The sequence below is a fragment of the Pelophylax lessonae genome (assembly GCF_965119305.1).
Source record: "Pelophylax lessonae genome assembly, chromosome: 3".
Taxonomy (NCBI): domain Eukaryota; kingdom Metazoa; phylum Chordata; class Amphibia; order Anura; family Ranidae; genus Pelophylax; species Pelophylax lessonae.
Window position 1 is genome coordinate 343,389,293 of NC_138770.1, and position 18,912 is coordinate 343,408,204.

General features: G+C 38.9%; 1 protein-coding gene across 1 annotated transcript in view; it reads left to right on the forward strand.

Moving 5' to 3' along the window:
• Window positions 1-18,912, forward strand: part of COL19A1 (collagen type XIX alpha 1 chain) — a 1,241,599-nt gene that overhangs the window by 1,039,138 nt on the left and 183,549 nt on the right. Inside the window, exon 44 of the mRNA XM_082249430.1 lies at window positions 11,581-11,625. Within this exon, the coding sequence (XP_082105556.1) occupies window positions 11,581-11,625 (45 nt within the window). The remainder of the gene's footprint in view (window positions 1-11,580; window positions 11,626-18,912) is intronic.

The window sequence follows — 18,912 nt, forward strand, 5'->3', positions numbered from 1 at the left end:
CCCATTTCCTTCCTCTTACCTTTCCATTTTCCCTTCTTCCTCTTACTAAGCTAGGTTGACGTCAGCCTTTAGCAGTGCTTGGCATCCCTCCTACTCTTTCCACCATATGTTTTCGGGTGACATTAATGGGAAATAGTTTCAGGATCCTATCTTGACTCTTCCTAGTTCTACAGGGGCGTTAAGCTGCAGGGATGTCTTTAGAAGGTACATTTTCCATGTATTACTAAGCTCAGTCAACTGGTTGACCCTGATGATCATGGTGAATTTTACATGTTAAGCTAATCTGACTCCTGGTCGGCCAGGCCCCAGAGGACCATATGTCTCGCAACCATTATTATAATTATTAGACTTCCTGATGATGCATTGTGAATGCGAAATGCATTGTGGTCTAAGCATAGTACTCTGAACCAACAACGTCATATCCTGCCGATGGTGGAATGCACGGTGGAATGTACGCTGACTGTTGCCACGCTACCAGTCACTTCAGTGCAATTTTAAGCACTCTTACCTGTGCCAGGAGGGCACCCACAAATTTAAGCACCCATTTTACTTTGTCTTTTTAATTTAAAACAAAAAAAAACAGTGTTACACTATATGCGGCTTCCTGTCTCCCATACCTTATACTACTGAGACACATACCCAGGGACCACCTATTGGAGCAAAAAGGTGATGGATTAACCCCCCAATGACCCAAGGTGCAGGAGGGAATAAAGTGAGTGATCCAGGAGACCCTATTAAAGGAGAAGGAGTGACCATACCCATGTATATCCAGTAGGATAAATACTGTATCTTAAAGCCTGCAGGGTCTGTGTGACCCGCCGATCTCTGGTGAGCATTTAATTATTACCACATAGCTCACAAGGATCACAAGGTGAAACACTTGGATATAACACTCTCCTTGAAAGTCTCCAAATGGACTAATATGTTACTATTGTAACACCTGCACTTGATAATTGCACTAATCTGTTGTGGAATTATTCACTGAACATGTCACTTACATGCATTGTATATCACTAAGTGCAGTACTGATAGATACGAATATCACCAGTGGAAATCAATTCACATCTGTTTGGATTTAGTCCATCACTTCAGCACCCTTATTATATAAACCAGGCATTTTGCACCTGGCACTGCACAAGTATAATTTGCTCACCATATATATAGTTTATTGTACTGAATAGGTTTTGTTTTTTTCTACCACTTCAGCACGCAAATCTTTATTAATCGGGCATATTTTCTGATACAGGGTGTACCTATGCTTGGTTTAAGCACTTTACACAAAGTAGTATTTTTGAGCACTGCACACTAATTTATATATTGTTTTTTTTCTAATATTGATCAAGTATCGTTTATACACATTTGGAAGATTTACTACTTCGATTTTGAGACACTGTATGCATCAGCGCCTTTTCACCCCCTCATTTGCAACCATTATTATGGTTCACAGTTCTTTGGGGTCTCCCCTACCTGCAACACGGCAGCCCGGATGTTTGTCCTTGATCTAAGCTGGGACCAGTCCAGACTTTGTACAACAACTATTTTCCCTTCTGTAAGATAACACAGGATTCTCGGCCTTTTGGCTAAGATCAAGTGTAGTATCTGTTCTTATCAGTGTTGGAATGGAACCTGAAGGTTAGTATCGGTGGTGGCCGAAGTTAACCGGGGCGCTCTGGGCGTAACTGGAGGACCGGAGTAGGCCAAACCAGAGAAAGCCGGATGGTTCCAATGCCTTCCTGATTTGAATGGGTCCGACCCTATCAGTTTGAAGGGAGCAAGAAAGCTGGGAAAAGACGGTTAGTATTGCTCCTGGATGTAATTGGTGAGGAATTGGGATGGCGGTGGGAGGGCCTTTCCTCCTGGGTTGAATCTGGCCTTGCAAAAGGCTTGTCCCCAGTTGAAGGCAGGCTCTCTCTAAGCTGTCCACGTTCCAAACCTCCTGGTAGGTAAGGGCTACACTCGGTCTGGCCATTGGGCCGGGGTAGAAAAAGCCCGTAGTGTATGTGCCCCTGGGGTGGCAGCCCAGGGGTGCCTTAATTCTCACTGGTGAGGGGCAGCTTGCCTTGAGTTTTTCGGCACCATGGTCACTGCACCTACACACTTTTTTAAGCACCTGCCTCTTGGGCAAGGCCTTTTGGCTTCGACCAGAGGATTTCTTATTCCGGCCGGAAGGCCTGCCCTTGTATTTTCACAAGGGCACTAATTCACCTCTCCACTTCCCCTTCCCCACCTTTTTGTTTGTGTGTGCTTTTTCTTTGTAGTTTGTCACTTTCTATCACCTTTTTTCACTGCACGACTTGTAGGGTGTGGGTCCTCGGGCCCTGCCTTGAGTCTTGGGAGGGGGTGGATATGGCCTTTTGGCTTAGTCCGCCCTCTCTCATGGGGTCTCCCTTCGGGGGAGCCCCACTTAGTACTCGGTGGGGGCTGTTTTGGCAGTCCCCCTGAAGAACGGGGTCAGTCTGGTTTCGGCCAGACAGACCATGAGTACCTTAAATCCCTGTCAGGAGTCTTGCGCCCCGGGGGATCGAGGTTCAGGTCCTACCTCTTCGGAGGGAAGACCATTTGTGTTCGCACACCCTGTGCACTTTTTGTGTTCCTCACGTTTGTGTGTGTGCACTTTTTTATGCACCGGGGGAAGTCTTTTGAGTGTGTTTCACACGCTACGGGCTTTAAAAAAAGAAAAAGGATTTGGAAATTATATGTATTGTTCTTTACTTGTCTTGAATTACATTATTCCATGGCCTATTGAATTACTGATTATTTTTTCTTTTTGATGTAATTTGTTTGTTTAATCATTTAAAAAAAAAAAAGATTGAAAGAAAAAACTATGTGTGCCTAAATTAAGTAGAATGTATTTTCAAGGGGTCTCGTTATGTTTACTGACAGCCCCATCTTCTTTATTCCACAAAATAATTAGAACACTTTTTTTATTTACAACTAACAACATTTTATCTCAAAGTAAAAAGCAATAAATATTTTTCTCCAGTACCTGTAGAAAACTATATCCTATCAGCTGGTAAGCAGCTAGGGACTCATTCAGATGGGACTCCTAAGTCCCAGTTCACACTAGCCTGACTCCAAAGTCACACGACTTTCAGTGCTGCGACTTTGGAGTCCGATTTTGATACAACTTTGATGTGACTTTTTACAGTCTGTGCCACAAGTGTCAAACTGGCGGCCCTCCAGCTGTTACGGAACTACAAGTCTATGGGGCATTGCAAGGCTGACAGTTACAAGCAAGACTCCCACAAAAGGCAAAGGCATGATGGGGCTTGCAGTTCTGCAACAGCTGGAGGTCCGCCAGTTTGACACCCCTACCTGTGGCATTGAAGTTTTATCAACGTTGGACCAAAGTAGTGCAGGAACCTTTTCTAAAGTCAGACAGACTTGTGTAGTAACAGTTAGGACAGCTCTCATAGCGAAACATTGAATTTCACATGTCATCCACCTTGGGGTTTCACAAGATGGATTTCATGTCGCATCAGTGTGAACCAAGCCTTAAAAACTGCAAAGAAGAATAGAGAGGGTTGCATGCCACCTAAAAAACACCAGTTTGTGACTTGTTTAAACAGTATGTACTTAACATAATCAAATTAATTCTGTTCAGGAATTAATACCACAGCCTAATAGGAAAAAAAAAAAGAGAGAAAAGTAACCCTGTGGAGAATGGCAGATTTACTATAAAAATACTAGAACATTCAGTAAAGTAGCATTATCATAATTCAGTTTAGATGTGAATATTTTAAACTTTTAGCAGTTTTTATAAAAAAGCAGGGGTTTTGTTATCGTGGAATGTCAACTGAAGCACAGTATACTCTTTTAAAGACAAAGGTGGCTATGGAATAGGTATGGCACACACAAAGCATTCAGAATTTTGAATAGATACTTGAATTCATCTATCCTGAAGAGTCTTTTCTTAGGCTTTTACTGTAGTTTACCCAGTGACAGTAATGTGAATAAAGCACGTTTTGAAGATTTTGTGGAGAAGATTCTTAGCTTCTTTGCTTTTGATGAGCTTTGAAGAGTCAATTGTTGGTCATCTAACAATCCATTCTGTTTACTGAGAATGTTGACAACTGCTACTTGAAAGGAAACGTAACATAGTTCTACTCATTATGTAGTCTTTTTGTACATAGAAGCAAAACTATGGTAAATTTACAGTTTAGGACATCCAAGACAATAACAGGGAACTAGCCTTTGATGGCAGAGATCTAAATAAATTCGATTTTGACAATTTTTTTATCCACGCAAACACATTCAAAACAGTCTTTACAATATATTTTAGAGATTATCGCACTTGGATTATGTGAGGTTGATTTACTAAAGACAAAAATGGGTTTACTGTTAGTGTTGGGGCGAGTGGTTCAGATCAAACATAAGTTTGGCCAGAACATCACTCGTTCGGCGAACACCCAAATTGGCGGGATGCTCAGGGGGATGTTCCTCCCAAAAATGCACTGCATGCTGCACAGTGCATTCTAAGTCCTGATTGGCTGAAGCAATGCACCTGACCACTGGTCAGGTGGAAGGCTTTGCCTAACTGTTAGTGTTGGGCGAGTGGTTTGGATCAAAAATAAGTTTGGCCCGAACATCTCCCGTTTGGCGAACACCCAAATTGGCGGGATGCTCAGCGGGATGTTCCTCCCAACAACGCACTGCGTGCTGCACAGTGCATTCTAAGTCCTGATTGGCTGAATCAATGCACCTGACCACTGGTCAGGTGCAAGGCTTTGCCTAATCAGAGCACAGTTATTAGCTGGTTGTTAAGGAGAAGGTTGGGAAGCTGACTGCTGTGTCCCTAACAACTGAGTCATCAGCGGTCAACTGATTAATGAAAAAAATGGTGAGTGAAAAATAACAAAAAATGTGGTTCCACTGGCAAACATTTACGGTCTCTTCAGAGTACAAAGACCTTATGGCAGCTCAATAAGACTTGATAGGTCATTCACTCAAACCTGGACACGTTAACAACTTTTACCCCACCCCTACCCCACACCCTATTTCCTTCCCACCCCGTCCCATTTCTTCTAACATCTCTACTTCTCACTCCTTTATATTCTTCATTTCTAATCTTTCTTTTTCTTCCTTTTTTCTACTTTCTCTTTGTTATATGGACGAGCCACGCCATGTGACTCGTCTGTTTGATAATATCACAACAGTAACCAACTTACGCTCCTCTTTATAGACTATATACTTATAAAATGTATACATCTGGAAATTTATATGCAAGTTTGTTTTCATTTATGCATCTCACATCTTCTCATCGAGACTGGATTGTAGATGCCGTATGCGAATGTTCATTAGTCTTTCCTGAATGTTACTGAACAAAATGTCTAAACTTAATGTGCACTTTACTATGGTAATGCATACTTTTATTTGTTTGTTCGTTTTCACAAATAAAAGTTTTATATTGAGAAAAAAAAAGAAAAATAAAACATTAATGGCATTAGAAAAATGTGAAAATAAATGTCATGGATGTCCCCCCCCCCCCCAATTCATACTAGGCCCTTTCGGTCTGGTATGGATTTTAAGGGGAACTTTACACCAAAATTAAAAAATAAATTGTTGTGGGGTCTGCCCCAAAATCTATACTAGACCCTTATCTGAGCATGTAGCAGGGCAGATCAGGAAGGGGGAAACGAGCAAACAACCCCCCTCCTGAACCATACCAGGCCACATTCCCTCTACATGAGGGTGTGCCCCCTGCCCCAAAGCACCTTGTTTAAATGACATCTCCTGGGTGGAGCATTTTTTTTCTTTTTTTGGGCCCGGCGGTGCGGCAGGCATCATGATTGAGGATGGATCTACATCGGGGACATTGTTTTTTTATTTTTAATAAAGGAATTGTTAAAAACTGTTTGTGTGTTTTTATTTCTTTTTAACACTTTTTTGATGAATGAGTATGGGTACAATGTACCCCATACTTATTCAAATGGCAGGGGGCCAAGATCTGGGAGGCCCTCTTGTTAAAGTGGGCTTTCAGATTCCGAAAAGCCTCCTGCCTGCAGACCCCCTCAACCAGAGCCCACCTGCCCCAAAGCACCCCCCCATGTTGTGGGCGTGTGGCCTGGTATGGTTCACCCCCCACCCCCTTGTCCTGGTCTTGCAGGCTGCATGCTTGGATAAGGGTCTTGTATGGATTTTGGGGGGGGGGGGGGCACATGCCATTTTTTTAAAATTTTAGCATAGGGTTTCTCTTAAAACCCATACCAGACTCAAAGGGCCTGGTATGGATTAGGAGGACCTCCATGCGTTTTTTTTTAAACATTTTTATATTGCAGGTAATGGCTTGCAGCCGGGAAAATCTATTTAAATGTAATTTAAACCCTCCAGGTACTATATTCAAAGGAATTTTTAATTTTTATTGTTTCACTTTAACCACTTTAGGACCACTCACTGTGCTGCTACTGCGTCACAGTGGCAGCCCTGGGTCCAGTGATGTAGACCTACGTCGCTGAAATCCTAGCGGTATCGGCGGCACGCCACCAGAGGCTCGCTCCCACTGTGTTTAGACACAGCGGGAGTCGGGCCGGAGGAGGAGAGGTGATCACCGCCTCTCTTCCCCGATCGTCAGGGAAAGTGTTTGAAGATCCGCCCGCTTGTGTAAACAAAGCAGGCGGATCTTCTCTGTGACAAACAGGGAGAGCTCACAGGATTCAGCATAGCTGAATCTGCAATCTCTGTCTCTGTCACAGAACCCCCTCCCCCCACACACACCAGTAAGCATGAGGCATACATTTAACCCCTTGATCACCAACAGTGTTAAGCCCTTCCCTGCCAGTGTCATTATTACAGTAACATTGCATATTTTTAGCACTGATTAATGTAGTAATGTCACTGGTCCCCCAAAAGTGTCAAAAATGTCAGTTAGGGGTCTGATCTGTCCGCCACAATGTCGTAGTCCCGCAAAAAAATTGCAGATCGCCACCATTACTAGTAATAAAAAAAAACAATAAAAATGACAAATCTTTCCCGTAGTTAGTAAACGCGATAACTTTTGCACAAACCAATCAAAATACGCTTATTGTGATTTTTTTTTACCAAAAATATGTAGCAGAAAACAAATTGGCCTAAAATGTTAAAAAAAATTAGATTTTAATTTTTTTGGGGAATGTTATATATCAGAATGTGAAAAATATTGTTTTTTTTTTTTTCAAAATTGTCGCTCTTTTTTTCAAAAATTAAAAATCGCACAGGTGATCAAATACCACCAAAAGTAAGCTCTATTTGTGGGGAAAAAAAGGACATAAATATAATTTGGGTACAGCGTTGCATGACCGCGCAATTGTAACGCAGTGCCGAATCACAAAATATGGCCTGTTCAGGAAAGGGGTAAAATCTTCCACTTTTAAAGTGGATAAAAATGCGCTCATTGAGAATTTTTTTGTCAAAGACATGTAGCTAAATACATTTTGGCCTAAATATATGACAAAAATTGAATATATTGGATAGTTGAAAAAAGTGGCCTGGTCATTGAGCAACAAAATCTTCCGTGGCTAAAGTGGTTAAGCATCAATAAAATCACTGCTCCTGCAAAAATGATCTTTTTAAAAAAAAATTTGCATCGAAACATTTCCCTGGCAGGCAGAACCCATGCCCCCACACCATTTTTATGGCCAATAACTTGCATATAACCCTTCAAAATGTGGTCTTTGTATTTTTCAAGTTGGGGTCCTGTAGACTTTAATAGAGATTTGTGGCCTGGGTCTGAACTTTGAATTTTCCCTTTGCTTAGTGACTTGGTGAAAATTCACTTTGTAAAGAATACCAAATCATGTCATCAGTTGCATATGATTGGATGATGAATGTTAGCAGACCTTCACTTTACTCACTAAACTCAGAGAAAATGCCCTTGCAAAGTAAAAATTCCCTTACACCTAAACATTCTATTTGCCTTTAGTGAATAAACCCCTGTATGTCTGTTGTGCTAGGCAATGCTTTTGATGTGTTTCTGGTGAGTTTTATGGGTGCCTGAGTTCCAGCATGCACCTGTGAAACATGGACATGTGACTCAAAAAGTGCACCAAAAGTGTCACTGCAGTGCATTTTTCCCCAATAATTTCAATAGGGAGCTGCATTTTTGGTGCAGTTTTAAAAAGCACACTAAAAATGCAGCATGCAGGACTTTTCATAATGCACAGTGGTGTGAAGAGTCCCATAGGATTTGAAGGGACATATTTTCTTGCATTTTTCTTGCATTTTTACCAAGGTAAAAACACAGCAAAAATGCATCAGTGGGAAAGCAGCCGATGAATGTTAAACATTTGTTCAAAAGGTGTTTTCACTCACCTAGTGATTTTTTGCTTCAAGCTGAATTGTCTTTTGAAACTATTGCAAGTTACCTTTTGGCAACCAATTTCATAGAGTGGTTGATAAAATGACACTCTTCCATACAGTTTTGTGAATGACTGTCTCAGAATCCTGTAAGCTAAAACATCAAAACCTTTTAAAGAGAAAAAAAATTCCTACAGTAGCCACTCATTTTTTTTTTTAAAGGGTTACCTTGCACCTGTTTTAACCAATTTAACTTGAAGCAAAAGAACATAGAAACATAGAAAAGACAAAAACATTTTTATATAAATGTTTTGTCTTTTTTTAATTTGTTTTGTTTATTATTTATTTTTTATTTTTTTCATTAAAGTATAGGTCTATGTTTGTCCCAAGCAAGTTTAAAACCACTTACTGTTGATTTATTCACTACCTCTGCTGGAAGTTTATTCCAAACATTAGCTACCCTTTCAATAAAATAATACTTTCTAATAATCATTTTTAACTTTCCTCTAGTTAGTTTGTGGTCATGTCCCTATGTTCTTGAACTTGGTTTCATATTAAAAATACTGCCCTCTTTAACCTTATTCACCCCCTTGATGTTTTTAAAGGTTTCAATCATGTCCCCTCTTTCCCTTCTTTCCTACCGACTGTACATCTTAAGTTCTAAAGTTTCTCTTAATATATTTTATCCCTCAGACCTTTCACCATTTTTTATTTGACGGGATGGCAGCACTGTGCTACTTCTTTTTATTTCTTTATTTTTTGTTCAATAAAATGTTACTGTTATAATTATTTACATGTGTATGGTTGTATGTTGCAACTCTTAGATACTTGGTGTTTTAAATATAATTTTTATTACCAGTCTCTGCATGTGTTCTATCATATCAAAATCTTTTTGTATGTGAGGCCTCCAGAACCTTTAATAAATTAAAGTAGGAGAAAGTCCCCTACTCAAAGGTACCCCTACTTTATTGTAGTGGTGGGGCTTACATGGTGAAATGAGAGCTATTCCATAGTAGCATAGCCATCAGGTTGACTACTAGTTCTGGAAAGTGCAACAGGGCAAAAAGGGATAAACTCTTTCTCCAGTTTGTTGAATATGGGAACTAACTATCACATTAAATATGAACATAAACAAATTAAACACCTAATATAAGGCAAAGGGTAGACATGCTGTAGAGTAAGCAGGAAGAAATCCTTTAAATGGACCCTGTCATAGGTGTTTTATGGTGGATGTATAGAAAGCAATCAAGATAGTAAGGTACAATATTTACAAAGGGAATTGTGTCTTTATGGACTAAGACAAAAAGTAACTGCCAAAAATAAATGAATTCAAATATATAGGCACATAAAGATGATGTCTGAAAGCATTTTCTTACACATTTTCAGACAATAGTTGCCAAGTTCATGCCATTTTAGTTTAAATCAAACATAAATGCATGTGAACATGCTTCTGATAAATACATATCTTGTCCTAAGGCAAAGTCATGAATAAGTAAGTAGGAAGAGTATGTGGCATTTATCTGCAATCCATATTCTATGTTTAGGCTCTGTGGAAATCATGTTCAAATACCATATTTCTTTAGGCACATAATTTTGAGGTTCCTCTTGTTATAGACAATTTATGTAATATTGTGTAGGTTTATCATATCTGACAAAAATACTTACAGTACACGTAAACTCTTTGCTTCAACAGTAGTCAATAACACATCTAGAGCATTCCTTTAATTTGTATGCTTTCATGCTTACTATTTATCTGATATTCAGTAATAAAAACCTAAACACAAATACACAGGATTCTGCAAATTTTAATGTACATGTCTGGTTATGTTTAAACCAACAGAGATCTTTCAAAGATCCCTCAAGTGTTTGTTGATATAATGACCCCTTCCATAAGATGACTTACAGATAAAAATATTTTTGTTCACCACCACATTTCCCTATCAAAAAGTAAAGCACATTGTTTGCCATCAGCAATATCAACAAAGATACATATTCTAAAATGTAGAACTCATTTCTGTTGGTCATCTACAACAGCCTTTTTCAACCAGGGTGCCCAGGCCTGGGGTGCCTTTAGGTTTTTCGGGGGGTGCCTTGGCAAAATGTCTAAAAATATACCCAAAATTGTATACAAGCCAGTGGATGGATCAAGCCTGCCTTTTAGTTACACAAAGCCACAGGTTTTCAATGTGCACCATTACAACCTTCTTGTTGCTGACGTCCTAACAGCCAATGTCGTAATCAGTTAATGAAGAAGAGGTCGGGCACCTGCATAGCATCCTTATTTGCCCCTGCCCCTCTCCTCCCTGAGTTAGGAAGAGAAACATTGGAATACTAGACTGTACCAGTGTGAAAAGGTGTTTGCTTTGGAAGAATAAACCACCTCAAAAACATTGGGTGTCCTACATGTGGGGAAGCTGTTGCAATATTTAAACCTATTAATTAAGTTTTTTTTTTTGCATGGGGTGCCTTGAGGGTGTGCACAATTTTAAAGTGTGCCTTGACTTAAAAAAGGTTGAGAAACACTTATCTACAGTAGCTCCAGTTATATGACCAACAGTACTATATGTCATGAATTGCCATTATTCACTGTAGCAAAATTAATCATATAAAATTGCCTGAACATGCAGGCTTTTTTATGGCCAGAAATGTTGTAGAGCAAAAGGAACTTCAAACCTTGAAGCATTTGTTCCATAGAATACTTTCCTCTCCTCACAGATGGATGCTGTTTTAAACAAGATGTCAAGTTATTACTTTTACCGATTTCCCAAAATAGGATAAATGAGTTTGATCTCTCTCTCGGATCAAAAATTACTACTGGTATGAAGGCATGATATTAATGTATAATGACTACATAGATATGCGCTACACAGATGACAAGCATTAAATAAACAATGATAAAAGTCTTCATGTTCTAATAGAGGTTCATATTACCCTGTATAGAGTATTGATAGCAGTGTTTGATGTCTGCGCAGTGGGAAAATTCATCAGTAAAATAAAATATGGCATGAACTGAACAAACCTACACCAACAACAAATTTTTGGAAAAAAAAGTTCTAATACATAATTTTAATCATTATTTACATTTTCATGATCTAGGCTTTTCCAATTCACTAGTTATTTTTTGTGAAAGCCTTTCTACTCTGCCTTTAAAGTGAATGTCACATACCAGTATTTTATTTGTAATATAACCAGGTGTTTAATTTAGTTTTGGTAATTCAGGCTAAGGCATAAAAAGATGTGGTAAGTAATGTGATGCATGTTATACAGGATAACACTGTTTGATTAAGACATCTTTCTTCATATGAACAGGGGAGGAATGGCGCTCCAGGTCCACCAGGATTTCCAGGTGAACCGGTAGGTATGCATATTAAATCTGCTTTGCTATACAATATTCTAGAGAATCGAGATGGCAGGCATTTCAAAGCTCTGAAAACTGTTGTTGCTGATCTCAATTTGCTAGCTGTGCTTCCCCTAGGTGCAAAGTATAGGTGATATGAGACCTACAAATCCCAGGGAAATACAGACACATTTCTTCCAGTATTACTAAGTAGCCTCAGGAGACACTGCCATATGTTTATTACTATGCCACATATTAATAGAAACTAGCTACACAATTAACGCTATGCTCAAAGTAGTTATTTATTACAGTAATTCTGCACCAACAAAACATTTACATTAGGTACTGTGCCTTAACCCCTCTTCTGTCACATTAATCAAAGATTCATTTTTCAACCTTGCAAAAATCATTTTTTGCAAACTCCAAATGTAACATTTTCAAAATAGCATTTTCCTGCTAGTATTACATAATGAAATCAGCTTAGCCAGTGAAAATATTTGAATGGGTCTTAAAGGCTTTTGCCTGTAGTACACTATTGTGATTATTACATTATTATTTAGCTTTTTTTTTAGAATATGTGTTGGCTTTATTTGAGTTTTGTGTTGCCTATTTATGCATTGTGTGTGATAAACTGTTTGCATTTTCTGATTTATGGTTTATACATAAGCAACATTCCATTTTGTGTAAACTGATCTCAAACCACCGGTGGTAATATGCATCTTACTTGGGCTTACTTTGTAGAATAGCAACAGAACAACTGGAAAAGATTAAACTGCTCTTTTGACTTTGGTAGTAGCAGAATGGTAAATATGCATGTCAGTGAATGGACACTTTCCAAACACTATCCAACACTATCCAAAATGCTGCTGGATAATGGCATACATGCTCACTGACAACTTGGCTTGAGCTGTAGAGAACAGAAGCACATGTACAATATAAAGAGAATAAAATACATGCATCAAACTGGCTAAACTGTGTGACATGACCAAGGTTCAACTATGTTCACAATGTCAGTATGTGAGGGAAATCTTGTTAGCTGCTTTGAATACTAAATACCTGAAGGCAATGTAAAAGGTTGCACCAGTAAATGCCAGCTAATCTGAAAAAAAAAAAAAAAAAAAAACAGAAAACTACATATTAAATGAAATGTAGTAATTGGTAGAATTATTGTATTCAGATTATAACGAGGGAAAGTTTAAGCTTTTAATAATGGGGTTGATTTACTAAAACTGGAGAGCGCACAATCTGGAGCAGCTCTGCATAGAAACCAATCAGCTTTCAGATTTTTTTTTTTTGGTCAAAGCTTAATTGAACAAGCTGAAGTTAGAAGCGGATTGGCAATCATGAACAGCTGCACTAGATGTTACTCTTTGCAGTTTTAGTAAATCAACCCAGTGTATTTTAAAGCCTTCTACATGAAAATGTAGACAAATCTACAATAATTGTGGTACAGAGATTTGATATGTATTAGTTTTACTAGAAGTGAATGGATCCAGAATTTGTAAAGACTAACAGAAATGTTTACAAAATGTAACTGACATAATTAGCTTTTATGTCTTTAATTTATTTATTTTGTGTTTGCATGTAGTTCTTCAACTACAGATACCATGCTAAGATACCATGCTAATGCAGTTGACATATGTCCTTCAGAATGTCACTATCTGATAGAAAGAAGAGTATTCATTTTTAGAGTACTTTGAATCGATATGACCATTTATTACAGCTGAGCAGAGGCAACCTAGATAGTTATAGAGTTGGTTAGGTTAACCACTTTACCACTGTTCACTGTGCTGCTACTGCGGCAAAGTGGCTCGCAAAGGTCTGGCGACGTAGACCTACATCACCAGACTCTCGCCTCTCTCGGCTCGCTCCCGCTGTATTCAGACACAGCGGGAGTCGAGCCAGGGGAGGAGAGGCGGTTATCACCACCGCTCTTCCCGATCATCGGGGATTGAGTGAGGAAAGCCACCGCTTGTGTAAACAAAGCGGGCTGATCTACTATCTGACAGACAGTGACAGATTACAGGATTCAGCATAGCTGAACCTGCGATCTGTGTCTCTGTCACACAACCCCCTCCCCCCACACACGTCAGTAAGCCTGAGGCATACATTTAACCCCTTGATAACCAATAAAGTTAACCCCTTCCCTGCCAGTGTCATTATTACAGTAACAGTGCATAGTTATAGCACTGATTACTGTAGTAATGTCACTGGTACCCCAAAAAGTGTAAAAAATGTCAGTTAGGGTCTGTACGCCGCAATGTCGCAGTCCCGCAAAAAAAATCGCAGATCGCCGCCATTACTAGTAAAATATAATAAACAATAAAAATGACAAATCTTTCCCGTAGTTAGTAAGCGCAATAACTTTTGCGCAAACCAATCAAAATACGCTTATTGAGATTTTTATTACCAAAAATATGTAGCAGAAAACAATTTAGCCTAAAATGTTAAAAAAATTAGATTTATACATTTTTTGGGGGGAATGTTATATATCAGAATGTAACAGGTGATCAAATACCACCAAAAGAAATCTCTATTTGTGGGAAAAAAAGGACATCAATTTTATTTGGGTACAGCATCGCACGACCGCGCAATTGTCCATTAAAGTAACGCAGTGCCAAATCGCAAAATATAGCCTGGTCAGGAATGGGGTAAAATCTTCCGGTCTTCAAGCGGTTAAAAATATGCTCATTGCAAATTTTTTTTGTCAAAGACATGTAGCTAAATACATTTTGGCCTAAATATATGACAAAAATTGAATATATTGGATATTTTTTAACTGTTGTTCAATGTTAAATGAAAATGTCAATTTTTTCGCAAAATGTTCGCTATTTTTTATTATTATCGCAAAAAATGAAAAGTGCAGAGGTGATCAAATACCATCAATAGAAAGCTCTGTTTGTGGGGAAAAAAAGGACGTAAATTTAGTTTGGGTACGGCGTTGCATGTCCGCGCAATTGTCAGTTAAATTCGCAAAAGTTGAAAAAAGTGGCCTGGACGTTAAGCAGGAAAATCCTCCGGGGGTAAAGTGGTTAAATAAAAACAGCAGTCCCTCCAGTTCAACATGTGTGGGTGAAGGTGTGGGTGTGTGTATGTATTATGATTTTCCTTTGGGAGTGTCTCACTAAAAATGAAATTTTTGCTGCAGGGGATGCCAAACATCTGACTTGTATTTTAGTGCAAATTTTTGGCAAAATCTGTAAGCTCAAGCAGGAAATTACATTTTCAGGGGGCATTTTTTTTCTCACAAAATGAAGTTACCCTTTAATTTTGGCCTAATGTATATGTAACATTCTGTTTCAGTATCTTGGCACTAAAGCAATGTCTGCATACTAAAAAGGTACCCGCTTGTGTAGGAATGTGATATGGATTTGACGGGGCACGCCTTTTTTAATTTAGGCGTGGGGTTTCCCTTAAAATCCATACCAGACCCGAAGGTCATTTTTCTATTGCCAGCAATGGTACTGTATTGCCGGCAATTTAAATTACAATTCATTGATTATTTATTCTTTAGAAATGTCAGTTTTTCTGCAGCAGAATCTATACATGCTACAGATGTGCCTTTACAGGCACACTAAGGGGACCCCCAGGCACTAAATTTAAAAATACATTTTCATTTTTATGGTTGCAATTTAGGCATCATTAAAAACTTTGCTCCTGTAAAAATCTTTTTGCATTGATACATGTCCCCCAGGGCAGTATCCGGACTCCCATACCCTTTTTATGGGCAATTACTTGGATATAAGCCTTCAAAATGGGGACTTTTGATTTTTCAAGTTTGGGTCCCTTAGACTTTAATAGGGTTTGCCTTTTGGGTCAGAAATGTTTCTCTTTTTGGGAGTTCTAGTGTGAACCGAACACAGGGGTGTTCAGTCCATCTCTACCTCTGATGTATAAGCTATTCTAGGAATCCAGCATAAAACTTGTATGGATTCTTCAAATCTTTACCCATAATTGGAAGTGTTTGTTTGAGTATGCTAACTAGCACAGTAAAACATAGTTTCATAAGGGATTTCAGTGTTTAAAGTCATCATTGAAATCCTTTTGAACAAAGGAAAAATGGTTGAAAGAGCTACTTTGTCTCAAATGTTATTTGTGCATTAATGGATTCCTGGCAGGAATTTTTTTTGTAATGAATATTGTTAAAGTTGTGCATTAAAACATTCTATTTTCCTTAAGGTCATGTTAACCTCTTTACGACCGCCCGCTGCAGATGTACTGCGGCAGGCAGCCGCTCCTGCGCAAACCGCCGTAACTGTACGGCAGTCAGGAGCAGGAGGCTAGGGGGCGAGCGCGCGCCTCAGTGGGGAAGCCGATGCAGCGGGCAGGCAGCTCCGATTGCTGCCTGACACCCACGATTGTTCCCAGCTGAGAGAGAAGAACGGTCAGCTGTTGTAAACACAGCTGACCATTCTTCTCCCTGGAATGATCACAGAGCACCTGTGATCCTTCTATATAGGAACACAGGTCTCTATGGTCATTTCACAAACCATGCCCCCCCCACAGTTAGAATAACTCCCCTAGGCTCACATTTAACCCCTTGATAACCCACAATGTTATCCCCTTTCCTGCCAGTGTCATTATTACAGTAACAGTGCATACTGTAGTAATGTCACTGGTCCCCCCAGAAGTGTCAAAAATGTCGGCCATGGGGTCCGATCTGTCTGCCACAATGTCGCAGTCCCGCAAAAAATTGCAGATCGCCACAATTACTAGTAAAAAAAACAATAAAAATGACATAAATCTTTCCCGTAGTTAGTAGACGCAAAAACTTTTGCACAAACCAATCAAAATACGCTTATTGCGATTTTTTCCCAAAAATATGTAGCAGAAAACAAATTAGCCTAAAATGTTAAAAAAAAATTATTTTTAAATTTTTTTGGGGGAATGTTATATAGCAGAATGTGAAAAATTTTGGTTTTTTTTTCAGAATTGTTGCTCTTTTTTTGTGTATAGCGCAAAAAATAAAAATCGCACATGTGATCAAATACAACCAAAAGAAAGCTCTATTTGTGGGAAAAAAAGGACACCAATTTCGTTTGGGTACAGCGTTGCACGACCTTGCAATTGTCAGTTAAATTCATGCAGTGCCAATGTTCATCAATGTACATAAATCACCCAGTGGGGGAATGTTTTTTCTCAACAAAAGTGGAGTTACGCTTTAAGTCAAATTTGGGTGCATACACTAACTGCATTAAAAAGTAACATGTATTAACGAATGCACAGCTGCAGTAATGTGTGTGTTCTATAAGAACATGAAATTCGGGTTTTTTTAGAGAAATCTAATGCTCTCCGTGCGGATAAGCTGGTAACAGCCGTTTATTAAAATCAATATACTCACAAACAGCCACTTGGAGTCATGCTTGTAACAATGAGATCGCACAGCTGAGAGGATACACTGAGCAGCAGGGAAGGCTCCGCCCCCTATATGCGTTTCGTCTAAGCCTATTGGGTGCTGACTTCAACAGTAGAGGTCAATAAACGGCTGTTACCAGCTTATCCGCACGGAGAGCATTAGATTTCTTTTTGCTTCTTTGCTTATGTGGAGATCACTATGTGCCCTGTGTGAAAGCGGCACCATCGCTATTACCTTGTCCCTGTGCATCTGTCTGAGACCTCCTTACCATTTGGTGACATCTGCCTGTGACCCTAGAGGGGTAAAAAAGCTGTTTTTGACTCAGTGTTCTGGGTCAAATCTTAAGGTTAGGGGCCTCGATCTCTGGTGGCGGTGGAGTGAAGCACAATACCATATATTAATCACTTCTGTGGTGGCCATTACATTGAGGATTGGAATGCACCTATTTATGGATATTTATTTCATGATTTTGAGTGTATGCACATATTGATTTATTGGCACTTATTTATTTTTGTGTGATATTGGGAAGCACTTATGATAAGGTCATTGAGTTTGCTTATTATTTACACATTATTTTTTTTTTTACATATTCACCATTCCTTTTTCTGGCGCGGCACCTGTTTGATTTGAATTACTTATATTGTGGAAGTGGATAACACTATCTGGTGGTGGCTGCCGGATCTATATTTTTTCAAATTTTTTTTTTTTTCTATTTATTTCACATAATTGCGCTGATAGCTTTTTTGCACATTTTTTATCATGTATGATATGTTCTGGATGTAGCAACAGCAGCAACATTTTGTGACCATAGAAGCATTGTATAGTGTTTAATTGTAATTTATTGAAATAGATGACTGGATTTGTTGTCCAGGGGTTTGTGGGCATCCTGGAACTTCTATTAGAGTGAAGGAACTGATGCTACGCCCCTGACAGCATATTAAGATTTAGATCAAATAATACAGTTTTCAGACTTGTTCTTAAAGCATAACATGCTTATATTTTTCAGTAATTCCTGCACTTTACACAGTATAGTATAGTATAATCAAACAAAATGTTGATAGCAGACAACAACTATCTCATCTATCTAGAACTCTTCACTTTTTATATTGACTAAGGCTAAGAAAGAGTACTGTAAAAAGAATTACAAAAGTATCTTTTTATATGTGTCACTTTGACCAAGGTTTGATTTATAGCTGATGTTCTAGATGGCGTGATGGAATCTGATATGCTGTCATAATGTACTGTAATGCCATAGCAGTGTAAGGAAAGTGAAAATTTCAGAGTCTGGATGAGATAGAAAACTAGCTGAGTCAAAGTCAAAGTTACTGGAAACTCTATACAATGTCGTTTTACGAAGCGCCATGGGGGATAATATAGGTTCCTTGCAGCACCATTGCTCTAGGATAAAATAAATAATGGTATTAGTTGAAACTCCGGCAAACTCCCCCCCCCCCCCCTTTGCAGTCATGGTTGCAGGTCTTCCTTCTGGCTTTGTCTCCTCACACAGGCAAAAATACTTCAAACAATGAAGCCACGCATTGTATAGTACATATTGATACTTATTCCTAACAGAGATTGAAGTGTTACAGATTAGTGTAAAGAATGATTTGCAAGTTTGCATTGAGGGAAGTGTAATCATATAGTAGTATGCTGAGGATTAATAATTATATTAGTATAAATCAAATTATTCCTGCAGCGACTAGGTTCATCCAGAGGGATGCATTTATTTAGACTTCAGAACAGCCAAAAGAGGTACAGACAAGGTCGATGACAGAATACATAGAATATTCGTGCAACCTTCAGAGAACCCAGTTTCTCCTGTCACCTCACAGAATTGTTGTCGTCACCGATTTCTGCTATTGAGACCGAAGATCTTTTCTAGTCACTTGGACATGAGTCCCAGCACAGAACAAACATCACAAGATACTTGCAACAGATTAAAAAATCA